A 27843-nucleotide genomic window follows, 5' to 3' on the forward strand; every position below is an offset into this window, starting at 1 on the left:
TCGAAATAAATTTCGTTTCCCTCGATCAAAATTTGGGTCGTTTTATACCCTGATAACTCGAAGCTCGGTCTTCAACTCGCCAAGGGTGCCCAATTAAATACCCCACTAGCTCTTCTTGTCGTTTGCGGGAGTACCCCACCGCACTACAGCAACTAGATTTTAATTAGTGTAAAGTACGGTAATTGACAGTTATTTCCCGAATTTATGAGTCATACATACATTCCCAGTACTGTAATAGCATAAGAATGCATTATCGTTTAACAGTTTTTGCCGAGATGAGTTTTATTTGCACTGTACTGTACTGTATACTGAAGTGTTGAAAAATCAGTTAACTATCAATTATGAACATGACAAATTAAATGAATATTCAACGATTTAACGGATGGATTTAACGATCTTAGACGCTTGGCAACCATGCTTTTCTTTTGATAGATCACTTTCTTAACCGTTGCTTAACGTTTTATGAAAAAAAAAAAAAATGAAATAAATCTGTTGTGTAGAACTTAGTAATTTTCTATTTTTCTGTCCAGACGCCATTGAATTCTTCTGTTATTTTACCAGCACGACCTTTGCAAAAATCATAGATACCGTGCTTAGTTCCGAGGGCTAATTTTCAAAATCGGTTATTTTTTCACCCGTTTTCTCTACGAAATGAAGTATCTTCTTCAACTACCATTTCAGGACAATTTTTCCCCTATCTTAGTCGCCGAATTTCAGTCCGTGCATCGAATCTCATTTCCCCAGTACAAAAATAGGCAAAGCCCATCTCCCACTTTACTTTCATGACCCTCTTTTGACGATGGTCTCATATTAATATCAATATTTGGGTAAGTCCATTTCCTGACCTCTCTCTCCCCCCCCCCCTTTATTTGAACCAGCGGGGAAGAGAGAGGGCCGGGACTATATTTTTTTTATTAAAAAAAAAAAAAAAAAAAGCTGCTTTTTACTTACCGTGTCTTTGAGAAATTTATTCTGTAATTTCAGCATCTCCTTTTCCATCTCAGTTCGTAATGTTGCCTGTAAAAAAAAATTCACACTTAAAATAACAAAACAGAAGTAAGACAAACATTGGGGAACTGTGTGATTTTGTGGGGTATGCAGAACGGTCAATGTAGGTGTTATCATTCAGAGGAGTGGTTCGTACGTAACATGTAACAATTAAACGTCGAGACTTTTACATCTAGGCAAGAATAAGAAAAGGGACAGGCAAGCACGAATAGGCTGAATATTAGCAATAGGCCAAACAAGCATCTACTATATAGAAGGCTTGTAGATCAGCCATCGGATTTGACTGGTCGTTCATGCTTTCTATCGACCTCGATGAAAGGTCGATAGAAACCAGAAGATAGCGGTTTAATTGTTACTTTTAGGGGTGATACTCGGGAGAGAGCATTACCTACAACAACGCATTTTCAAGACCATTAGTTTAGCGTGGCGCAGAATATGCGAGATTTGAACACTTGACTATTATTACACGAGGGCGCGTTGGATATGAGATGGTAGATAGTCAACGAGGCGCGAAGCGCCAAGTTGGCTATAACGATCTCATATCCTACAAACGCGAGTGGAATAATTGTTTTATTAAAAACGCCAAAAGAATTGCAATATTTGAGCTCCCCAGCAATTTTCGTTGACGCGTATCGGCTACCAAATTTGTGGTCAATGGTACCGGTATATGAGCTCATATACCATTACTAGTTAATAATGAATGGTAAATGTCAGGTGCACAACTGTGGATGAACTTATAGATCTTGAATAAATGACTCGCGATAAGACTGTTAGGCTGCATTTAAAACAAGTACCTCTTGTTCATTTCTTTTTCGCTCCAAGCTCGTCAGGTCTGTTTCTATGAAATCCTGGAGATGTTGAAGACCTTTCAATCTAAAACACAACCAAAAACATGATAAAACTTGTTTAAGAAAAAAATTTCGGATATCCGACTATACACCTTTGGGTTTACATTTCTTGTAAATTTAGCAGAAAGATGTTGAGGTAATATTTCTAAAATAGTTTTTTAATTCATTAAGTGAAAACAAAGAAAACCATATCCATTACGCTGGTTTGGTTATGGATTTTCACGATTTGATTTCACCGTTTATTGCCTAGTTTTAGTCAGTTTCGATTGAGGAGATATATCAAACACGAGACACAGTTTCATCACATTTTCCAAAACTTGAATTTCGTCAAAAGATACTCTGCTCTGCGTTGCATTTTCAACTCTATTCCCGGTGCTTGGTAATGTGATGAAACACTTTGATATTAGTATTAATGAAGTTGAGAGGTTTTTTAGCAAACAGAGAAGATAAAAAAGTCCACAATAACCAAGTGGCAATAAAATGGGGTTTGACAAACACAAAGGTTTACATCGTAACTGCAAACTTAAGCACAATCGTCTAAATCTCCCTTGTCTCAAAAGCAAAAACATTTATTTACCTCTTTTCGTTAACCTGCCGTTGGCTCTTTAGAATCTTGAATTGTTTTGCAACAGTATTCTGAAAAATGAAAGCAAATTCACTGAGTTAAACTGAGTACTACTACACGTTACTTCTTTAGGTCAATGTGGATGTATTCTTAATGGTTTCTCGATCAAGCAGGGTGGCTGTTCATTGCTTTAACATTGTCAAATGTTTTGAATTTAAAAGAGCCGTAAAAGTAATTCGACGGACAACTTGAAATAACATATTTGACGTTAAAGAAAAAGAAATTTGAAAAATTACTACAAGTAACTAGTTTCGTGTAGTATATTCAGAAATTGCAAAGTGATTTTAGTTTCACAGTCAACTAATTTAGGCAAATTGTGTACTTTTTGGAATGCCAAACACGACAATCAACTTTAGTTTTTTTAATGTTTTCATTCTAAGCAGTTTTGGAATGATTTTGAATCGTACTTGTACCTTTCATCAAGTCACGTTATTCATGTTTCTGTGCAAACAATGCCCAGTATCTAATATTTTAATATTAAACTATTTCATAATATTTTGAAAAATTACAACTAAACAAGAAACTAAAAGAAAAATCAACAAGAAAGATATTTTTTAGAAAAGGGTACTTATCCCAATTAATGTTAATGTAAAAGAAAAGTAATAGAAAATAACTGATATTTATGATGAATATGATGAATACTGATGAATATGGTGCTGTACTTAAATAATTATCGAAGAAACAACAACAACAGCAACAAAACTTATTTACCCTAAATATTTACAAAAAGAATATATATATATATATATATAGTATAAATATACAATTAGGGGTCTGGCTGCCTGAAATAACTGTAGAGTTAAAAGGGCAGCCAGCCAGTGTTACAATTATGTTGATACAAATTAAGGTCGGTAAAACGCACACCACCACAGAAAGAAGTAGTTACGAAAATCTTACAAATGTTTCCTCCATTCCTTCTAGAATCGAAGATGTTTTGTCCATCTGCTTCCCAAAGACCTGAACTTGTTCTGAAAACTGGCTCCTGTGTTTTTCCAAAGCGCTATAACTATTTTTCCGCAGCACCAAAAAAGAAAACATCGAGAACATTCAGAACTGTTAATACAAAAAACAGACTACGATTCCCTTAATATTTAAAATCTTTCCGTCGGAATTTTAATTATTAAACTTCACTTTCCATGCAAACTTTTTGGATCATTTTAAGCAATACTTAAAACTAAAATCTAGAACATTAAAGTTGCGTATAATAACCTGGTTGTCTGTGTCTCATCCCAGAAGGAATCTATAGTGGACGACATCATATCATTGGCCTTTTGGAAAAACGACCGGATCATGCGTCGTTTTCTCTGAAAATAAAAAATCATGGCAACTTGACTCACTTGAAACATAATGGCAGGGGCCGCTTCTTACGGGAGGGCCTTTACTGTAGGGTATCATAGAAACGTAAAACGTTAACGGAACTTTTGCAGAGGCGTTTTTTTCCTCAGGAGGCCTTTACTTTCAGAATTCTACGCCGTACGGTACGTGTACGAGTCTGGTTCGGTGGAAAAGATGAGCTTTATTGTAGCAAAAGACGTGGAACCATGCAACATTTAGTACATAAATGGTCATAAAAACGAAACGAAGCGAAGCCATGCGGTTGGTTCAAAACAAAGTAAATTTCAAGGTTTGACCAAACAAATGAAAAGAAATTGACAAGAACAAGAAGGCAATAGAAAATAACAAGGTAAAGGGACTTATAAAACGTCGTATGACTTCAGGAACACGAAGCGATATGGAAAATGGGAAGAACTGGATGATGAACGTGAGATCCACCGTTAGATCCTGAAAACTTCCACAAAAATTTGTCGTCAAAAAATAACATCGACAAAGATGTAATTTTTTGGTGTCTTGAGCGTGGGACAAGGACAAAAAAATCAGAGTCCCCGACCCGAAACAAAACCCTGATTATATACAAGGAAGCAAGGAATTCTGCAGAGTAAACCCTTCACAATAAAATCGCTACTCACACGAACAGCCTGGATAATTTCACCTCCAGCAAGGTTTATTAGACCTTGTACCTCTCTTCTATAAACAAACAAAATGACAACTTGTGGTGATAGAAAAGTGGCAAATGTTCAGATCAATCAAATAGTCCCCAGGTCACGATAAACTGAATAAATCTATATTCACATCAATAATTATGGATTGTTGATGAGCCATATTAAAACCTTTAACTTATCTTGATAGTCACTGCTGGTTAATAGACCGAATGTTGTTTTATTTTTTTTTTTTTTTTTTTTTTTTTTTTTTTTTTTGGGTTATATATAAAAAAAATTATTAGTATAGCAATGGTTTAAATAAATATATGCCACTGACCTGATTTCCTCCTCATCACTCATTCCTTCTTCAGGCTCCTGTTGATTGTCTACAAAGAATACAACCATATTAACTTATTTCTGCACAAAACAAAAGAGGGAAGTAATTACCAGAAAAAGTCATCACAACATCATCACTTATGCTCAGCTATTTCTTAGTTCTTGATTTGGTCAGGAACAGCAAGCAGGGGTAGATAACAAACACGCTTTATTTCACTTTTTCTTTTTATATCAAATAGTGGAAGATAGAATTGGCTCATCAAGGCGGGCCAGTCTAACATCAGTTTTTATAAAAAGAAAATGAATAATAACAATTTTAATGCAAGATAACAAATTTTAAATTAAAAAATGGCCAGAATGAAGGTTAGTTGTAGATTTGGTATTATTTGTATAATCAGTGGCGTTTCAAATATAAGCTTTGTTGTTTTCTTTTCTAAAATATTAAAAAGTAGTCGAGAAGTTCTCTTTTCAAGGCTTCCTTTTTCTAATAAGATATGATACTGATGATATTTCATTCTATGTTTTTTTTACACCAAGCTTAGAGAAGGAATGCTCGAGTAGTTTAAGTCTGGTGCTTTTACATAAAAATTTACGGAGGTGGGTGATCATGTTCCCATCTATTTTGGTCAAAAAGGGATAAAATGCATTTTCAAATACCCACATTGAAGAGCGTTATCGAAAAGTTCTGTTTTCAAAATGTTTTCCGTCCACACAACAACGCAAAGCCAGCGTTTTCAAATTTATTAACTACACTTGTCTTGTGCATTCATTTTCCTTTGCGGCGACTCGTCTTCACGGCGTTCACTTAGCATTTGTTATATGTCACGAGGACTAATTACTTACATGGCGCACTTGTATCTTCATATGAAAGTTTCCTTGGCTTGCCATGATGTTGACCTCGATATGATGGTAAATGAGCTTCGTTAACCTGTACAGGTTCTTTATACCAGTCTTTTGTATGTGCAGCATTTCTTGTGCCTTGGTAAATAAGTTAAAAGCTTAACTTTTGTAGCAAGCAGTACTTACATTGAGTGCTAATCGTAGCCATTTGCTGACAAATGTGCATGACTTTCAGTGCCATTATAAAAAAGCCATGGAATGTTTATAAAAAACGTCAAGGTCAAGTAAAAAGAAAGGAAATTGGGTTTTGTTTTTGGCTCTGCTGAAATGAAATGGATCTGGAACCGCTTGCGAATCCTGCCATATTTCTTGTCTGCCTGATTGTTTACGGGAATTTAAGAGTAAAGTAGTTTACGTTCGGTTGAGCCAAGCGAATCCTGAAGAACGTAATGGAAGAGACTTCTGGATTTTAGTCTGTTTTACTTAACCAAAAATCTGTTTGTTAAAAGGTGCCATTTGGACTTATTTATCGATACTACTATGCCAATCAAACATCAAAACGTTTAATGACTCAATGAAAAGCAATTTAGAATTTTTTTCGCTTGACAAAGTTAAATTTCTTAAAATAGTTGTTAAGTAGTGGGTTGGTGTTTATTCAGGATAGAGTCATTCTAGCGGTGATTCTGCAAAGTATAAAAAGAAGCTCAGGGAATATTGAGACAATTATGATGATGGTGTTTGTCCATCGATATCGATGATAGACATTAACAAACACCATACAAACCTGAAACAGAAGAGCCATAAAGACGACTTGGTCCTGATTTTGACCATTCGACAAATTTCCTCTTTCGTCTTTGCCTTTTATCCTGAAATTTAACAAAACGGCATTTTAGCAGAAATGATTCAGGTTGATCAACCTCAAGGAAACAATGTAGACAATGGAGAATTTGAGCGAAATCCATTTCTGAAGCTAAAATATTTCTACACAGACAGCCTCTTTGTATAATTACACAGCTTTATTCGCATTTGGCATGGCAATGTGGATCCAACCACATTGGTAGGATAAACACAAATAGCCTGTACTGACCTCAACATCTACAGTATCATCCTCATCTGTGTAAATAACAAAATCAACTTGTAAGGAGATGAATGGGTTAGATAATACATAGCCTACGTATCATGTGCAATTGTCTAGAAAAAGACTAAAACAATTGCACCTTAACACAGGTAGAAAAATATGACCCACACTTTAACAACAGTGATTTAGTTTCTCTCGTGAAACGTCATTGTAAGCAAAGATTTTGTGATTATGATGGTAGCAATATGTGTCGCTTACTTACAGTCAAAACAGGCCCACCGACAAAATGAAGCCTCTAATAGACTGATTACATTCTTTGCTTTAATATTTCACTTGATTGGTTATCAGCAGCCTGATTTGAGCACTTATAGGACAGTGTACGCGTCACACTCGTCCTTGGACAGTGTAATAGGACAGTTTACACGTCATGACTGTGTAATTGGACAGTACGCGCCATTTTACACGCGCTGTTGTTGTGCATTTGTTGAGTAGACTCAGTATTCATAAAGTCATTTAACTACTCAGCCAAAGGTTAGTTTTTTTTTTCAAATTTTGTTAAAGTTTTGATTAATTGTAAGTGTCGTCCAATTTTGTCTGTAATCGTACTCGTGATTAAACAAATCGGACTCCCGCTTCACGGTCGTCCGATTTTGTTAATCTCTCGTATGATTACAGACCGAATTGGACTCCACTCAATCCCATTACCATTATTAAAATTGATATCGAACTATTAATTATTTCGTCATTGGTAGGAACGCTTCAGCTGTTTTAACTGTAAATTTAAACTAAAAAGTGTTAGCCAGGCACAGGCCAAGGGGACACTAACTATATTGTTAACCAACGCCTTTGTAATTCCCATTTTCACTGTTTCAGCGATAACCTGATTCATATCACAGGTCTTGTTTTCCATCGTTATATAATGCTGTATTGTTTTTTGAACCTTTGTAACGATAGCAATTATACAACAAGCAGGATGTAAATAAAATCCTGCTTTTGTTTTAGAGAGAGAGGGGAAAGTGGTAAAGGGCTAGGCAAAGAAATAGAACTCGCACGAGAATTAAGAAATAATTAGAAGCATTTGTGACTGCAATAATTTAAAGGCCCACCTTCAAGCGAAATGCTTTGCGACCGTTTGTTTTTGTTTTGAAAAGCTTGCTCTTGTCTCAAAACGCTCCAAACTGGAAAACCACTTATAAAAATCGATGAAAAACAGTCAAATCACTTTAACCGAAAAGAGTGTTAACTACTTACCTAAAAACACAAGGATGGAAGTACATTGAAGCAACTCAACTCGCTCCACATACAATGGCGAGGTACAACTTTCATATATGAAAATTGTTCCTTGGCGCGCAATGCATCTAGGATGAATGTGGGCCATTAAGGAATGTATTATGGCAGTTGGAGGTCACAGAGTCTGCGTGGGAATATCCCCACAGGATTCTATTGATCACAAATGCATGTTGTGAAAAGTGTCAGAATTTTCTTTTTGTAATCATCTAACAAGACTACAGGTGAAAAGTTTGTCAATTGCAAAGGCAGTATAAAGGATTAAAACCTATAATTTAGTGTAAATTAGCTTGTACTGTAGGTCAGTATGAGAGAGTTGACATAGTATTTTTATTTTCTGAAACATTTCCTCAGAGACCCTTTAACATATTCTGACCATCAGTTAATTTATCAAACAAAATAGCAGGGCAATAAGGGTACAGACCCATTGCAAATTATGTGTTATCAGTTGTGAACAAGGAGAATAACATGCTTGCAGTCACAACTTGAGTTGTAGATGGCCAGAACGTGATGTACGAGCTCCCACGACTGCATGGGAAGGGAGACATGTCCTGTCTCCTTTATGTCTTAACAAACTACAGATGTCATGTGTAGTAATGAGTTGACTATGCACTATCATACCTTGCTCCATTTGTTCTGACTGTTCTGATGTTGGGGTGATCGGTGTGATAGATATTTGAAGTGGTTTTTGTTTCGAGGACCTTTTGCTAGGAAGTTTTGTTTGCTTTTTTAACTCTTCTACAAAAGGTGTTTCACCAATTCCTAAAACACAGGATACCAAGCAAATGGTTTACTCATGGACCTATATCTCTTTTAGTTCTACGCCTTTGTTGGAGGTGTAGTGGCCTAATGCTTAGTGGGTTGAAATTTAAATCAAACAGTTCAGACTCAAGTGCTGCCTGAGTGAATGTGTTGTGTTCTTTTAAGGTATCCCTGGTATGACCCCTAAGTAGTGTCTTAAACATTAGGACGTGAAATTGCGATGATAGGAAACTGATGTGTCAACTCTAAAGGTGACCTGGGAAATAATATTACACAAAAAATCTTTCAAGTTTTAACATTACATTGGAATGATATTTGGTAGAATATCAAGTAAATACAAGATAGATTGGAAAAATTAACTTGTAATTGATGGAATTTGGCATGCATGCGTTCCACATTGTCCAGACAGCAAACACTGCAGTCACTGGAATAAAGGTACATTAAAACATTAACCATATTGATGGATTGTGAATTATTTAACTAAAAATTACAGAAAAGGTAAGAGTGCTATTGTGATTTTCTACAGCGTGCCTTGTATAAAGTAATGGTAAAAGAGAAGCAAAGAAAATAGGCGACAGGTAAAAAGATATTCAAGAATTTATTTCACTATTACCTGAGTCATTTCGAGACACAGAGTAAATTACACGTGATCCTCGTTTGTCTGAGCCATGCTGGATTTCGTTTTCAGACTTGAAACAATAAAAAAGAATCAAACACAAAACTATTAGGCAAAATTTAAAATAGTTTAAAGGATAAATCTCTACTTTAATTGTGTATTATGCCACTAATTCTTATTTTGATCAGACAGAGCTTCCTTGGCATTTGCTCAATCTTGCTTAAAAGGTGAGAAAAACTAGTTTTTTGTCTTGCATTATATGTGTTGACCTGCATCCTGGTGATCTGAATAGTATAGATAATACTGTGGGTGAAGTAGTATGATAAAATGTATTTAGTATTGTCAGTTATTATTACCTCACTATGAACAGAGTCAAAATCCTCTTCAGTTTCCTCCTTTTCGTCCCCTTGTTCAGACCCACCACTTCCTTGTGAATGTTGAAAATCGTTTCTTGGAGCTTCGACTGTCGAAATGCTCTTTAAAAATAGTGATTATGTATGAGCAAGGCTTAAAGTTATAATGAAAACCAACATTTTGAGATATAGTTGTACAACGTAATACTGAAGGGCTTTAAACACTCTCTGGATAAAGACTATAAGCTTTCAGCTACAAATCTGCAGCCTTTGAATGATAAAAAAATAGCTTGAAAGTGTAAGAAAAAGTACAGAGAAAATTTGCTGTTTTTAAAAGCTATTTTAAAATAGAATATAACCTTGCACATGGCAACTGCCTGGATTTATTCTCCACCTCATTGGTCATGGGGGCTGGCCGGCCTTCCACCATTGACTCGAGGGTGCATTTTCAAAGTCAATTTAATGGTTGTTTAGTGGTCCAAACATGACTAGAAATGTTAAATCCTTTGTTACAACTCTTGACATTTCGGGTGTACTTTTTTCAAAGTCAGGAGGCATCTGGTGACTCTAAGTCCATTTTGTAAATCTTGTTTAAAAAAATGGCTGGGTGGGCTGAATTTTGGCGACCGTGGTGAGATAAAATCTTGTTATAATGTGAAGTTTCACGATGACTAGAATTCAGTTGTCACGAAGATGTTGAGCTAATGGTTTGCTGAGGTTACTTACAGTGTGTATGTCTTGGAAGACAAGTGAAAACAAAATCTGTGTAAAGGCTCAGTCCACTTAAAGATTAGTTTGTCGTATTTGATTATTTTAGAGTTTCCATCTTCTTTGCTCAGGAGGTTGGATGTAAAATTTAATGCTGATTTTATGGTTTTCTGAGCTGATCTGGGAACCAGGTAAAACCAGGCGTCTGTTCTTTGACAAGTACTATTAAAGTCAAACATGTGTCAGTGACTTCCCCACCAGGTCTTCAAGCAAGCAATTCATGCCTCACCAACAGCTTCGTCAACCCTGGCACTTCACCCTGCCAATTTTTTATTCAGCATGAAAGAAGTTAGAAAGCGACTGATGTGATATTTTTGAATTTCCAGTAATATTTAAAATTCAAGCCAGTCTTAACGATGAATGATACAGGAGCACCACACAAAGTCAACTACGAACTTCCTTTACCTCAGAAAGCCAGAGCTTTAAAGGAATGTCCTCTTCCTCAGAATCTTCACCTGATTCTACACCTGACTTTGGGGTCTGCAAAGACCAAGATATGAACTATACAAATCATACAAGGTCACTAACTATCAAAGCATCCGTGCACAAATAATATCATACAATCGGAATATACACACTAATGTGATCATATTCAGATGATAATTTGCAGCTTATAAGAAATAAATAATAATAATAATAATTAATAATAATAATAATAATTATTATTATTATTATTATCATTATTATTATTATTATTATTATTATTATTATAAAATGAGTTATACAAGTATGCATGAATTTTAAGAACAGGAGAAAAGTGCATATGATTAAAAAATGTTTTCCATACCCAGTTTTGAGATTATTTTTCCGAGTCAGAGTAAAATCAAAGTTTTCCTGGTTTCCACCTTATCCCTAAGGACCCAATTAGGGAGGAAATGCCATTCTCCCATTAATTGATTATAGAAAACTGAAAGGACCTGAAAGGCAGGATTTTGATCGCCAAGTTAAACCCATCAAAGTCTTCAAAGGTTGGTTTCTTTGCAGTTTTGGAATTCTTACAGTGTATTCACCATGCTCAGTTTGTGAATTATTTTGACCATGAGCTCTTGCCTCTGTTTTAAGGTCATAAGTTCGGAACTCATTTTACTTAAAAATGGTGTAATTAATGGCTGAATAAGCCCAATCAATCAATTTTTCCCATCATTTTGCAGTTAAACCAGCTATGGAATTTGACATTTCTTCCCGTCTTCTAATTTGTACTCTTACTATTGTACTTTTGGTGAGTGAACTAACTTGCATTCAACATGGAAAGAAAAAAACATGTATAGTGTGTCAAAAATGTAACAAACAATAAAAGCTGTTCATCCAGGACAAAAATGTATAACGTTAATTCCTGCAGTTCTTGCAGGGAATGCTTACATTAGCACTTGCACAAGAACTCTGTCTATTAATAAATTCACAAAACAAATTGTTATCTTCTGAACCTTGAAATAATAGTTACTGTTTCCTACAAAACTTAAAGGGACTGTATCACGGCTCAGAGTTAATATTTTTATTAAGTTTTTCTAAATACTAAATAAACCTTAATGTTTAGCAAGAAATTACTTGTATGGACCTAAATGGCAAAACCATAGCTTTATTACAACAAAATATGTGTTCCTGGCATTATAATAAAAGTTACAAGTAAACGAGATTATCTTTGAAAACTGTTCAGCCTAACAGTATTTCAAAAACCCATTTTGCAATCAGTTTAACTCTTCTTAACTTTTGGCCATTTGTACCATCTTTTGCAAATTTGCTGTGTTATCGAAATGTTACATTACTGTTTTAAGCGGTTATTTTTATATTGTACCGAATTTTGTGGCCATTTCCTATGCCTAAATTTGGCTACAATCCACAACACCGTGGTCCCTTTAACAGGGATTGTAGTGTTGTGCATGGAATTACAAATTAATATATTTCACCTTTTTGGCCTGAATTGCTTTATTAGTGATCAAATGCCTAGACTTCATGGACTAATAGGAACATTATAACTATGTAGGAAAATCAATGTTTTAACACAGGCACATAATTCTATCAAATATGGAGAAGGACGAATGTGAAAATGGAAAATACCCAGTTAAATACTGCGTTCAATCCTGCCTTCAATCCACTTATAATTGGCAACAAGGTTTTGTTAGATTGTACAATTATATGTGTGATGGCAGTCTTAATCAGCAAATGATTACCGTACTGCAAATATAGAACAATTTCAAAAACTGAACCCTATTCACCTGCATAATTCCTTTAGTATTCAAAACATGTTCATGTAAAAGTTCCCTGCTGAGTCTGTTCTTTGAATTGTACATTTTGTCCTCTTTTGTGCTGTATTCCTTTGAAACTGGCCTTTTCACCTAAAGATACCAGACACTCGGTAAGTCATACCTGTTATGATGACCCAGTAAAGTTGTTTTGCTTCAATGCACTTTACCTTCTACATGCATTACTTACTTTAATTACTGGTGTGGAACTTTGAAGAACAGGAATGGGCTCCTTGACATAGCATTCTGTAACATAACCACTGCCTTCATAGTGCAAAAAAACAAAACAAAACAAAATTAACACCTGGAGCTGAAACCTAAAAACACAATAAGTGGTCTTGATCTTTATAAAAACGGTTCCCCACAATTCTGTGGAAACTGTGACTTAACGTTGACTTACGAGGGCTTTGTTTATGTTATTTGAATATGTATATCTCTTTTGAACGTCAGTATCTTGAGAGGTTAAGTTCTTTTTCTTGCAGAAAAATAATTAAGTGCTCGACTTATTTAAATAAGACTTAATGAGACAAACAGCTTAATTTTGAAAACTAGCCCTAAGAAAATAACTTGGCCTGAGCTTGACACTGTAGAGACATTTAGTTAAGGGATAAGTTAAAAAAACAAAACAAAATGTCATGTTTAATTAAGTTACTTTTATAATGTAGATACTGACTGTATTTGTAAAGAGGAGCAAACAAAAAATAAAAAAAGGACAACAGAACGTGAAAATGCCCAAACCAATGAGAATATTAAGCAACTTGCTAACTGACTAGCAAAAGCAGTTGGAAGGGATGTATCATATGTGTGAATACACTTTCTTTAACAATTAGCTTCTTAAACACTTTAAAATATCGTTTAGGGTAAATAAATCATATCTTCTGCCTATACTACATGCACTTCACTTTACAGTTACAAAATCATAGAAAACCATCTTATATAATTGTCATGACGATCAATTTAAAACTTTTGGGATATAAGTTGAAAGATCTTTTAAGTCTATAAGGGAGAAGATCACCATATTATTTTTACCTTCCAAGTATGGCTCATCCTGGTCGTCCTGATTGTGTCCACTCTCGTCATTACTGATGTCAGGTTCATTCTCATCATGGACAGGAGCTCTAACTAGCTGTTGCTTTGCCTTCTTACTCTGTGAAGTTCTCCTGATTGTATTACTGGTAGTCCTTTTATTACCTAAGTAGAAAGACATCTCAGTGAAACATCTACCTTAATTTAATGCAGCCCCACAGAAAATATCGTCCTCATTTAGAAAAAGAAATTAAGAAATGTACCTATACCTATTAGACACTGTAATTACTGTATAGCTGTTTTTAAACCTCTCTACATGAATGTCCAATCAGAGATTATAACTTATTACTGAAATTTTGAGGTTGAATGGCATCACATGGGACAATTTTGAGAGAAACCACTACTTTAAGGTGGCTAAACACAGTTTTCCGACCTTTAGAGTACCTATTATTAGTATCCTTATTTTGCACTCATGCCCAAACTGTTAAAGCTGATGAGCTCAATCTTATAAAAACGATTCCCCACAATTCTGTGGAAACTGTGACTTAACGTTGACTTAAGAGGGCTTTGTTTATGCTATTTGAATATGTATATCTCTTTTGAACGTCAGTATCTTGAGAGGTTAAGTTCTTTTTCTTGCAAAAAAATAATTAAGTGCTCGACTTTTTTAAATAAGACTTAATAAGACAAACAGCTTGATTTTGAAAACTAGCGTTAAGAAAATAACTTGGCCTGAGCTTTACACTGTTGACACATTTAGTCAAGGGATAAATAAAAAAAAATGAAAACGCCAGGTTTTAAGTTCCTTTTATAATGAAGATGCTGACTGTATTGTAAAGAGGAGCAAACAAAGAATAAAAAAAACAGACAACAGAACGTGAAAATGCCCAAACCAATAAGAATATTTACAACTTGCTAACTGACTAGCAAAAGCAGTTGGAAGGGATGTATCATGTGTCAATACACTATCTTTAACATTTAGCTTCTTAAACACTAAAATAACGTTAAGAGTAAATCATATCTTCTGCCTATACTACATGCACTTCACTTTACAGTTACAAAATCATAGAAAATCATCTTATATAATTGTCATGATGATCAATTTAAAACCTTTGGGATAAAAGTTGAAAGATCTTTTAAGTCTATAAGGGAGAAGATCACCATATTATTTTTACCTTCCAAATATGGCTCATCCTGGTTGTCCTGATTGTGTCCACTCTCGTCATTACTGATGTCAGGTTCATTCTCATCATGGACAGGAGCTCTAACTAGCTGTTGCTTTGCCTTCTTACTCTGTGAAGTTCTCCTGATTGTATTACTGGTAGTCCTTTTATTACCTAAGTAGAAAGACATCTCAGTGAAACATCTACCTTAATTTAATTCAGCCCCACAGAAAATATCGTCCTCATTTAGAAAAAGAAATTAAGAAAGGAACCTATACCTATTAGAAACTGTAATTACTGTATAACTCTTTTTAGTAGAAACTCAGCTGTGTTCTATTGGAAATCCGCAAATCTGATTGGTTCTCCCACTGTTTTCTATTCGCTGATAGAAAACAGTCCCCGCGCGCGTAGCTCTTTAAGCGGTAAATTTTCTTGATTTTTGTCTTCAAAGTGCACAATATTGTTAGTTTTGGACTGCAATCCTTTAGAGTTTCTACTAAAACAATTATACTACTCGCCCTCGTTTTCTATGAGCGATAGTCAACTCGGCTGCGCCTCGTTGACTATTTGCTCATAGAAAACTCGGGCTCATAGTCTAATTGTTAATTAAACCTCTCTACATGAATGTCCAATCAGAGATTATAACTTATTTCTGAAATTTTGAGGTTGAATGAGCATCACATGGGACATTTTCAAGAGAAACCACTAATTTAAGGTGGCTAAACACAGTTTACCGACCTTTAGAGTACCTATCATAAGTATCCTTATTTTGCACTCACGTCCAAACTATTAAAGCTGACGAGCTCAAAATTGGCAAATTACAAGATAAGTTAGTGAATTTGTGATTTTTGTATGTCACTGAAGACCATTATGCATTGCCATGGCAACACAGCTAATTATAAATCAACCAAAAAGATTGAATTTTTTACGATTTCATAAATGATATGCGACTGGTGTGCTAGAAATCACGTCTTTTTGGTAGGTCAAAAAACGCCCGAAAGCAACTTTGTGATCAACTGCGCATGTATAGCCTTTAAATTTTGCTATTCTCAAAGCCTTGAACGTGTGCGCTAGGACTCGCATTAGCTCTGAATCTAAAGAGCATACAGAAACTGTATTCAGCCACCTTAATCTGGGGATCAATCAGAATGATTTTTTAATTGTATGACTACATTTTGGCATTTAGGTATTTATTTACTTGCTTATATGTACATATAACAATGTTATATATACAACTTGATAATGTTAAATAATGCACTCACTCTTGTTAAAGTGCCTTAACATTGTTGCTTGTTTTGTATACCTTTAAGCAGAGCCTCATCCTGCCTTTTGTAAATGCCATCATACTCGTAGTTGCTGATGTCAAGCTCACTGTCGTCATGGTAGGGAGACATAAGCTGCCGTTGTTTTGCTCTTGCATTTTGTGGAGCTCTCCTGTTTGCAGTATCCTTTTTAAGTCCTGAATAGTAAAGAGCTTTAAATTGAGTCGAGACGTCAAGTAAGAAAACCCCAACAGTCAACCAGCTTTGTGATCATGTTTACAAGCCTGCAGTAGCCCTGAATGGAACACTAATTATTAAATTCAAACACTAAAAATTGGTTCAATATAGTTCAGTTGCACCAGTTCAGTTGTACCGGCTTCTAAACATATTTATAAATTTTGCCAAATAATCGAGAAAATTAAAAAATTGTATAATTTCAACTTTTGGTGTAAGTGAAGAACAGCTCCCAAAATAACCTGTTGGCTGACAACGGGACGACAGTCATGTGCTTTCCCAAAAATGCTTTTGTTGGCTTTTTGAAGTGCACTTGTTTCTTACTTAGACTCAGGTTCCAGTAGGTACATTAATTTCACTAGTTCACATTTCAAGTATTATGCAAGTACATGCATGTATGCATTGGTTGTCACTAACAAGCCCTAGTGTGAACCCTGAGTGTTTTTATTTGTCAATCTCATACAAGTTTTAAATTATATGATAAAAATGGGTTTAACAGTAATAAAGGAAAAAATGACTTATTGTTAGGTATATACCCCCTAAATTATGACATATACTTAATTACGGCATGTCCAATGTGTTTAATGTCAAAGTATCAGCACAAAACGTTATAAGTTGCAGGCTTGTATAGTAAGCTAAGTCACTCATAGGCAGAGATGCAATTATATCTGCTCAAAAATATATCTATCTAAAATCACTTTGAGTTTCAAAAATTCAAATAAGTTGTTCGTCACCATAAGCATGTATCGTAATCACAAAAGGGGTGTTGTATTCAAGGGTATGCAGTTAAAAGTTAGCAGACGTTTTAAAAGTTTATATCCGCTAAAAGTTTATCACTAAAGAGAGGGTACTATCACATTTGCACTTGCCTGCTGATTTTGTGGCTTGCACGTTTGTTTTCTGCCTTGCTTTTGGCTTTAGTGTCTTGTGTGTCCTGTGGTTGTCATTAGCAGTTGATTCCAAAATAGACTCAGTGTTTTGCTCACTTCCCTTTTTTCCTACTTTTCTTTTCTTAAGGCTGGATCCTTGATTACTTTTTATCTTATGTTGATGGTTTGGATCACTTCCATCCTTTGAACAAAAAACAAAAAGTACATCTTACAATCATGAGATTTATCGAAAAATATGTAACGTTCATCATATATAATGAGCATTGGGGAAAGATGGTAAAGAAAGATGGTTATCATAAATTATAGTTAACAAAAGCCAGGTACAGATTGCCCTCAGGGTTTGCTTGATTATGAGTGTTTTGCCTTCTTCAGGTCATTAAGTGACCAGTTCCCAGCTAGTTGGCTTGATAGCTTAGTTGGTATGCTTGCACTGCACTAGAATATCAGTGGTCATGGGTTTGCATCCCCTTCTCAATCTGAAAGTCCAAGTTTTTCAGACTTTCTTTATATATAAATATTTAAAACAGGGAGGCCATGCCACAAATGTAGCACCTTAAGCCACAGCCTAGCAAAACTAGTTCAAGCAATGTCTAGGAGGTTTTATAAATTCCTATCTTGTCTATCCTGTTATGCTTTAAAGATGGTTTCAGTGTTTTGGTACAAACAATATTTTTCAGAGTCATCTAATTAAGGTTTCACAGTACAAAATCGATGGCAGGAAATACAAATAACTGTCAATTTTTGAACCATTCTAATTAGTGATCGAATTCTACAACTTGGACCTTTTACTGGCATGATGTAGTCAAGATTAGCATTTATTAAAGAGGCAGTCAATGAGTAATCAATAATGAATAATCAATGCCATATAAGATATTAACAATTATTCGCTGAAGGCGAAGTGATGATTGTTGTGATGATTGCTTGGGGCGAATAATTGTTTAAGTATAATTTTCAGAGGTGAATATCAAGAACTGCAAAATTAGAGAAGAAAACACGAAAATAACAGACTTAATACGTGGTAAACCAGTTTTATTAATTCATCAAGTGAATCCAAAGTTTCAGTAAGCGGCAATAAAACGGGACAAAACAAGCACTATGTACTGAAAGAAAGATGGCTGGTACCTTTGCTAAATTGCTGGTGACCTTCTGAACAATTGTGTGAATCCTCTCGAAATAAGCAGCTCCGGTCAGAAAAGAACTGAATCATGTTTGAACTTTTGGTCAATCGATCTGACTGAGTTTCACAGGGGCGAGGACGCCAAAACACTGGTTACGATCAATTCATGCCTTGAGAAACATCCCTTGAATTTTTTTGGATTAGGAGCCTTGGTACTGAAAGAAAGATGTCTGGTACCTTTGCTAAATTGCTGGTGACCTTCTGAACAATTGTGTGAATCCTCTCGAAATAAGCAGCTCCGGTCAGAAAAGAACTGAATCATGTTTGAACTGTTTGGTCAATCGATCTGACTGAGTTTCACATGGGTGCGAGCGATCGCTAAAACCACTGTGTTTACGATCAATTCTAATGCCTTGAGAAACATCCCTTGAAAATTTTTTTGGATTAGAAGCCTTGGTAGCTAGTCAACTTGAAAAATTCCCAATGTTTTAAACATCCAGGACTTGGAGTTATTTCTTTTAAATAAGTGAAAATTCCATTCAGCAAACACTGCCATGTTACTTGCCTGGATGGTAAAGTTGGCATGGCTTAGTAGCCAGGCCTTGAAATGCTATATCCACCACCTAGCGCGGTGAATAATGCGTCATAAACCGAGTTCCTCAACCAATCAGAATGTCCCATTCTTTAATTCACCTCTGGAAATTATACTTAAGCTAATTAATCACTAAAGGTATTTTTGGGGGCTTAATGATAAGTCATTGATTTCTTATCAGTTTTGCTCAATACTAGTAAGTTGAATATTAAGTGCTATCTTAACCACTATGATCTACTCATAAATAAGTTAAAAGACTGGTCCACCTATAACACACCTCCATGCTATCAGCAAGTGGCAAGGAGTCTTGAACAAAGTCAACAGATTCATCTTTATTTTCATCCTTATCCTCCTTAGTTCTATTTTCTTGAGCTGCACCTTGATTATAATAAGAAATATCACTCTCAGAAAACACATTTGATGAGGAGCTGAATGAGGGTTTTGTTTTGTTTGCTTTCCTTTGCAGATCACCTTTGATGGGTAAAGGTTTTGAGCTTGGTTGTCTCCTCTTACCAGATCTGGGTTCTCGCCTCCTGGCTGGTGTAACCATGTGGAATTTAGTGTAATTTTCTTTGGGTTTCTGTTCGCTCTAAAAAGAAAGTAGTGAAATAAGTAATTTTCCATTAAGAACATGTCCACAAAGGCTCAAATTTACCAGCTGGAATCATTGCTGGGGAAAATGCCTGATGTATGTGAATCTGAGGAAAAGGGGGTACTATCTATATATGTGTTGATTACTGTCCTTTGAATAGGATTACAAAGGCACCTTCCCAACAGGAAATGTACAAGTTTCCTTAAAGAAAATAAAAGATGCCTACTATTTCAGCACCATTAATCTTGCTCAAGAGTATATGCAAGTCCCCTTGGCCCCTGAAGACAAGGAAAAAAACTACTTTTTGTTCCCCAACTGGCCTTTGACAAAGGACAAGAATGCCCCTCTGAAATAGTCCAGTAGCATGGTGCCATCTAATGCAAAGCGTTTTTAATACCATCCCCCAAGACAGTATTTTGTTATACATAGATTACATGTGTACTATCCAAAACATTTGATGAACATCTTGAGAGACTGCAGGCAGTTTTTAACTATTTGCGACAACATGTCCTGAATGTTAAAGTCAAAAATGCTACTTTGTCTTGGATGAGGCACTTGGTTGGAGCGCAGAATTACTCCTGATGGAGTTAGCCCAGACACTGAGAAAACTGCTGCAGATTGCCAGTGGATACCTTCCCAGACAAGAAAGAAGTTCAAACATTCCTGGTTATTTGTAGCTGGTGGCGCCAAGCCACTTCATCAGCTATTGGAGAAGGAAGAGTTTGAGTGGAATAGCCAAGCAGCCAAGGCATTTACCACTCTCAAATAACAGCTTCAGTTCTAGTGCACCTTGATCCACACAAGACATTCTTTGTCCAAAAGGGCACCTCAGATGTGGCAAATGACAGCGTACTGCAACAAAACGATATCTCTAATGTGCTGTGCCCAATCATTTACAGCAGGAGAGCACTATCAAAGAGAGAAGGTGGATATTCTACTTATGTCAGAGAGGCAATTGCCACACGAGAGACCATCAGGCATTTCCACCACTATCTGCTTTGCAGACCTTTTGCTTTAAAGACCAATTATAAACCATTGATGCATTTAAAGGGAAATGAAGGACCTGTACAGTTGGCATGGGAGATTAGTAAGTGATATTGTGGAGTACGACTTTACTATTCAGCACATTGATGGGACAAAGAACAATCTTGTGGATGCCTTGACGAAAGTTTGATTTTCAGAAAAAGTCCTGATAACAACCAGTGCACATCAATGTCTGGATGTCAGCCACCCTAACCAACCACTTCCGACACCACGCAGACAACACCAATAAGAAGTGTCCAATTTGATGCTGGCCTTAACCCAAAGTGTTGGTCGGGAAAACAATCATCAAAGACCTGCAAGGGAAAAATAAGGACATTTTACAACTATTGACAAGGTTTGAGAACACCAGAAGAATACAAAGACCAACAGAAATGCAGAGCCCCAGTTTGAAGGCCTTCTTTTGGGAATTTCAAGATCGAAAACTGACCTGTAATTCTGGAGTTTTGTACCAAAACTTTCAACTGTCAAGATAGAAGTAACAAAATTTACTACCAGATTGTGATCCCTGGACATCTGTCCACACAACTCCTGAAGGAACTTCATGATACATCCGGTCACATGGGATATTAGAGGATCCGGGGGGGGGGGGGGGGGCATATGCAGTATTATTGGCCAGGCATGACATTGGTCATTATAACATGGTGTTGACAATGTGACATTTGTTAACCAGGACACGGACCAAACCCCCAACCATGTGCCTCTCTGCAGCAAAATGAAGCAACCCATCTGGAGAAATTGTCCATGCTGATTTGTTGTAACTGATGAAGATGTCGAGTGGTATTAAATATGTGCTGGTTTTGATAGACAGATTTACAAAGTTTGTCAATCTGTATTCAGTACAACATCAAAAAGCAGGAACAACTGCTGACATCATCTCATCATTGCATCAGGGTTGTCAAAATAAGCCGGCAACCGGCGCATTTCACCAGCTATTCGGAATACTGCACCGGCTACTCAGAATATTAGTAGGCCAGTGCTGAGTGTGTGTTATCAAGTTCTGAGTTTTTCGTAGCCCCCTACTTTTTGGATGGAACCTGCTACTCAAAAACGCACTGACAACTCTGTTACATGCCTGAACACGGGCTCACTAAGCAGATACACACAGATCAGGGAGGTTGTTTACATGCAAAAATATTACAAACAAAGTCTGTAAAATTCTGCAGATAAGGAAGACTCAGACCACAGACTACCAGCCACAGACCGATGGACTCGTTGAACGTTTTAATCGAACTGCTGCAAATGACATGCTGGCTAAACAAGCAGCAGGCCGCCATGGAAGATTGGGATTAACAGCTAGGAATAGTGCCCATGGCTTACAATTGAGCTGTGCACGAAAGTACCCATCTTCCTCTCTCATGGTCCAGAAATGTGACTACCAGAAGACCTCATGTTAACTGTAGAGCCGCCAGACATTGGATTCACACGGACAACACAGTACACCAAGGATGTTACCACCACTTTGCATGACACTTTTCAAAATAACCGGTATGCAATGCATACTAAGGCGAGGACGTTCCAGTAAAGCAAGTCATTATGTTAAAAATTCCAAACAAAGAACTGAGAAGAGACCTTTCGGGCTTCGTTTTTGAGACTGTGACATCACTCTTGAGAATTACTTCTTTCAAATTCAGAAAAATTCTCTTGGTATTCAGATAGTTAAAAACACGTTCTCTGGGGAGCATCATGTGATTTTGAAATGGGCAATTTACACTGACAAAGCCAAAAATGTCTATTGTGTGAAAATGTGAGTCCAAAAGATATCTAAGTAATTGAACGCCGAAATTGATATCGTCGATTTCAGTGTGATTTACAGCAAGGAGCCCAAATGTGTGACCACTTTTAATTAATTCACATTCTTTCACACAGTCGTTTTCCAATCAGAAGCTGTGAAAAGCTTCTGATTGGATAAAATCTGCAAGGAAGAATGTGAATACATAAAAAGTAGTCACCATTTTGGGCTCCTCACTGTTAGTCAAAAGTTAAGACACTGAGTCATTTGATACATAATAATTGTTAAGACACTGAGTCATTTGCTATAAAGGGGGGAAAATGGGTTTGTCAGGTAAACAAATGTTAAAATGCAGTACGTTGTTTCCGGTGGTGTTTTTAGTTGTGCATTCTAAGGTATGGTTAGTTTCTAACCAATGTTACTGTAGTTAATAAAAGGCAAATTATAAGCTGCTTTGATCACAAAATTGGCAATTAAATTCGTACAATTCTAATAAGATGTCTTTTATCACAACTTCTGACAATGGAATGCAACAAATTTTGTAACTTTACTAGACAGCAAGGAAACTTCCACAACTTTGGCATAAATAAAATGTCTTGAAATATGTATCTAGATTGCCTCTTGTTTAAATGTGGCTTAAAGTTGTCTGCACTGACTGTACAATCTGTAATGTAAGCTTTGTCCAGTAAGTCCAAAATCTTAATATCATTTAAAGGTAAAATATGCAGCGCAAGGAAGTACAAGTTTCCAGGAAGTAAAGTTGATATAGTATCTTGATTTAAATGGGGCTGAAGGTTGTTTGCACTATCTGTACAATTTGTGATGCAAGTAAGTCCAATAAGTCCAGCTTCTCGATACAGTACATGTGGAGTCTAGGAAGTAGAGTTGATACAGTGGTTTGCCAGTGATGAATTTGAATTGAAGGGTCTTTCAGTAGCAAATCCAGAGATGTTTTACACAGTTTTTTTGTTTTAACTTGTTATTGCTACATGGTTTTAGCTGTGTTTTGTTTAAATATATCTGCCATTCATAGTGAGGATTGGGCTTTCTATATATTGCATAGAGGCAGAATAGAGGCCAATAACCAGTTCCAGAGTAACCAGTTCCAATGCAATAGCCACATTCACACATTCATGCTGCTTCTTGACAAAGTGCAGATTAAACAGATTGAAGCAATTAGGACAAAACACAGCTGTCAGTGGATTCTTTGAAACCTGTACTGTATCTTGGTTGTTTTCTGTTGTTGTTGTTTTTAATTCTGTTCTGTAAACAGAAAAAATGAAAGAATCAATTGTTAAAAATTTAATAATTGTTTTACACATATTTGTTTAGACACCAAGACTAATTAACTACAATAATAATATACAAGCAGCAATTTCTCCATTCTGATTGGCTAAGAACACGTCAATTTATCCCAAACCAGTGCAATAAGTGTAATTGGCAGTGCAAAACGTGTAATTGGCAGTGCAAAAAGTGTAATTGGCAGTGCAAAACGGTGTAATTGACAACAGCCTCATGAAAAATACATCTTGAACAAAAAAAATGGCGGACGAAAGTGAGACAAAATTTAAACTTAATAACGCAATCTTAATTAAAAGACTTGAAAACGACGCAAAGTACAGAAGAACAACAAACATTACTTACTGTAAAAGACGTAGAATTATCAAAAAGGCAAAGAGGACAAGACATAAACTAAACTCGAAATAAGCTCACGGCCGACGGCCGATAGTAAATTAAAATTCTCGCCGAAACATTGCTTCACTTCTCCGAAGCGAAACGCGAAGAAGTACTGACCAGACTTCCAAGGAACCGGTTACCTAGTTTTGAACACAGAAGGAGCAAGCATTTCATTTCATGATTGTTTAATAATAGCCGAAGCTTGTTTATTTAAAAGCTCGCTCAACAACAAAAGGCACAAAGATTTTACAACTGTAAGAGGCAAATCTAACCTGTAAAACGTCCAGTAAAATCAGGTAGCAATGCGGAGTTGTAGCAGAGTGCTCATCTGTACTAAGAAAATCCGTTCGGTAGATTTTTATAGTTCAGTATTTCAGTTCGGTATTCTAGTTTGACTAATTTGTCAGCTAGAGCAACATGTGTTGAACTGAGGTTGATTTCTGTTCGGGCGAACACAAACACAGCACGGATAAAACGTACCAAAAAAATACCTCTCAGCCAAGAACAGCAGCAGAACCTTAGGAATTTTTTCCTTGCTTTGTCATTCACATTCTTCAAATTCAACGGCGAAAAGAGTTAAAAGACTGTTCTGAAAACTTTTCATGCAGCACTTCCAGAGAGTGAATGAATATTTACGCATGAATTCACACGTCAAAATTTTTAGCCAGGCGCTACTCTGAAGTTGTCACGAAAATTATCAAAGCGTGACCGAAATTGTCGCTTGTATATTATTAACAAGTAATCACATGATTTTTCTCGTGCAATTTGGAATAAATAAGCACTTGTAAATTTTTCAAAGGCTACAAATTGCACTTGCCCTGCGGGCTCGTGCAATTTTGTTAGCCTTTGAAAAATTTACTCGTGCTTATTTATTCTAAATTGCACTCGAAATCATGTGATTACTGGTACCAATTAAATGCAACTGAAGTAGTTACTGAATTCACTTAAATTTTTCTTTTTTCTGATTAACACATCTTTCTACATGTACACTATGCTTCTTAAATCATTTACTAGTTATTATAGCCTACAAAAATGTATATACTCTTTTATGGTTGATATTAAACCACACAGCTTTAAGGTCACTTTAGTGTGTCTCGAGAACACCAGTTTGGACTCTTAATTTATTTAGATTTGTATATAAAATGTGATCAATTGTAGTTCTGTTATCAGTGGTAAAGCCTGAAATAAGTTTGTTTGTATCCATATTTTACAATCATTTGTTTATATTTACTGCTGCTTTGTACACTATTTTTAAAATCAATGTTAAAATCACCTAGTATCTGATTATATGAAAACGTTCTGTTGACAGAAGGAATCGCGTTTGAAGCTCTCTCAGTGCTTAGTGATCTATAAATTCCAGCAAATTAAATATAACAACATCTAGCAGATATTTAACCATAAATACTTTGACCATTTTGTTATTCATCATTACGGTATTCAATAAAGCACAAGCAAATATAAACTTTAGATAGCTCACCTCAGCAGTTGTGGCAATATATTCTTCTGCACTTCTCGTCTTCAGTTAAAGCTCAGGTTACAATGTCGCCAGTAGTTCAGATTAAACATTAAAATGTAGACCCTCGACCTATCTGGTGTGCTAGTATGTCGATTTAGTATGCGTGCACTACGAGTTCTTTATGTGTTTAGGTGAGCGCGAAAATAACAGATACAATCCTCAACTCAAGGCTTCTCGAAGAAAATCCTCACAAGTTCACAATCGCACGACCAAGATGGCGGACGGCACAAACAGATACTTCGCGCGACCTGTCGCATGTGATTAGTTGCCAATCCACACCCTCAAAAACTCGTCGCCGAGAAGGCCCTGGGGTCGAGGGTAATTCTCACACGAAACTCGGTCGACAGCATAAGGCTCGAGACTACGTCCTCGCCTAAAAAGGCAATGAAAATCTGGGTACTATCAGACGAGGCTACAATAAGTGGGCCTAAGAGTGACCATTCTCCATCGGAGACGAGCCTGGCAGTACAACCCCACTTTGCGCAAAGGTCAAGCTAACAAATGATTCTAACCATGGGTTGATCCTTACATAGTAAAGAAGAGATACAATACTGACATGCGCATCATTGTGACATACATAATTAACTTAGAGAAAAGGCTAATTGTTCACTATAATAGATTTAAACCAAACTTCAGCCCCCCAAGCAGCAAGTGCAGTTGTTCTAAACCCTCCTTTTCACTAGTGACACAAGCACAAGCAAAGTTGCAAGCATAACAGCTCTTATTATATGACAAGCTCCGAGAGCGGTCAAGATGAAACGGATCCCGTGCTCTGATTGGCAACCGGAGCGGTCAAGATGGAGCCATCTTGACCGCTCGGGATCGCCGCTGTGTTCCCGCAAGCGAAAAAACCTTTCATTTTGTCGACGCTACTACAAAAAGCTTTTCCGTCGTAAACTTGAGCTATGAAACCATTTTCCGAAACAACACAAATATTTTCTGCCTGTTTCTAGCGAAAGAGAGTCCGATTACAAAGATAGCCTCTTCCGATTTTGGCTGACCTCAGAATATTTTTCATCCAATTATTTCCAAATTGGACAGCAAGCAGTTCTACTACATATACTAATAAAGAGGTAAAGATTATGTTACTAAATGTAGAACCTTAATACTTGGTGGCTGCTGGCCAGCCACATCAAACACAAGAAGGTATGCAAATAATTCTTACTAAAGCCTGTTTTGTAATTTATTGCCTATACAAATGACACTTACCTCTACAAGTGAACGAGAATGCCCCTTAGAGAAAACCTTTTCTTTTATGGCTTTACGACTTTTTGCAGCATTTGTCAAAGGCTTACGCACAGCTTTTCCTTTACTGGCTGCTAACCTACTGCTCACATTAAAAGCAGATGGTAAGGATTTCTCTGAAGAATCACTCTTGCCCATATCATGTTCTTTGTTACTGTCATCCTTTCTTTGGTCCTAACATTAATTTAAAACAGAAATCCGCACCAGAATGTCAGACTTGCAGAAGCAAGCAATTATTGAGAGAATACAACTTGATATAATAATAAAAATAAAATAGATTGAGCCAACTATAAAATTTATTATGTTGATAATGAAAGCAAGCAAGGAAGCAAACAAGAAAGATGGATGGTGTAAGGAAGGAAGGAAATAAGGGGATGGGAGAATGAGAGGAGAGAGAAAGGCACTCTTTCAGCTATTGATGCAAGATTTTTCAGAAACTAATGTAAACATTTAAAGGTCTTTTAAAGCACACAAGAAGTTAAGATTTTATTAAAGAGGTGTTAACCGTTCATTGTGGTGTAAGATAGGAAAAAATTAACGTTTATTTGTTTGTCTAACAATGTAATGGCTTTGAGGTATCTTTTCCTAAGAACTACAGTAAACACCTGCATATAAGAACACATGATTTTGGAGGTCAGGCTGATCAGGTTCTTATTTAATGGGCGCTTAGTAACAAATCAGCCTCAAAGTGTTCTTAAAATGTTCTTAAATTTCTATATAAGTAATACTACCCAAAAATGCCCCTAGATGTAAAATTAGCATAAATTAAAAAATATTATTATATAAACATCAGTGAAATACCAGGAAATCTTTCGCGCGAAAAAATCATATCTTCACACGTGAAAATAACATATGTTATTTTCACATGTGAAGATATCGATTTCCGAACATTTTTTGACAAGTTTGCCCTGTTTCAATGCTGAATGAGCCAAAGAAAATCGATATTAAGTCGAAACATCCTCGGATCTTCCTCGACAATCTTCGGCAATCTTCGGATATCTTGGGACATTTTCGGA

At 36.2% G+C, this 27843-nt stretch overlaps 1 protein-coding gene across 1 annotated transcript in view; it reads right to left on the minus strand.

Moving 5' to 3' along the window:
- LOC144647608 (uncharacterized) overlaps positions 1-27843 on the minus strand; it is a 73299-nt gene that overhangs the window by 1546 nt on the left and 43910 nt on the right. The window contains exons 17-39 of the mRNA XM_078507390.1: positions 26792-27001; positions 19538-19613; positions 19302-19402; positions 17295-17496; positions 16233-16388; positions 14942-15103; positions 13770-13931; positions 12931-13004; positions 12714-12833; positions 10906-10980; positions 9736-9855; positions 9377-9452; positions 8623-8763; positions 6724-6749; positions 6421-6502; positions 5640-5774; positions 4798-4846; positions 4449-4506; positions 3691-3785; positions 3379-3487; positions 2434-2492; positions 1803-1881; positions 952-1017 (exon numbers count right to left, since the gene is read on the minus strand). Of these exons, the coding sequence (XP_078363516.1) occupies positions 952-1017; positions 1803-1881; positions 2434-2492; positions 3379-3487; positions 3691-3785; positions 4449-4506; positions 4798-4846; positions 5640-5774; positions 6421-6502; positions 6724-6749; positions 8623-8763; positions 9377-9452; positions 9736-9855; positions 10906-10980; positions 12714-12833; positions 12931-13004; positions 13770-13931; positions 14942-15103; positions 16233-16388; positions 17295-17496; positions 19302-19402; positions 19538-19613; positions 26792-27001 (2433 nt within the window). The remainder of the gene's footprint in view (positions 1-951; positions 1018-1802; positions 1882-2433; positions 2493-3378; positions 3488-3690; positions 3786-4448; positions 4507-4797; positions 4847-5639; positions 5775-6420; positions 6503-6723; positions 6750-8622; positions 8764-9376; positions 9453-9735; positions 9856-10905; positions 10981-12713; positions 12834-12930; positions 13005-13769; positions 13932-14941; positions 15104-16232; positions 16389-17294; positions 17497-19301; positions 19403-19537; positions 19614-26791; positions 27002-27843) is intronic.

Source organism: Oculina patagonica, chromosome 3 (genome assembly GCF_052425735.1).
Source record: "Oculina patagonica isolate OP01 chromosome 3, crgOcupat, whole genome shotgun sequence".
Lineage (NCBI taxonomy): Eukaryota > Metazoa > Cnidaria > Anthozoa > Scleractinia > Oculinidae > Oculina > Oculina patagonica.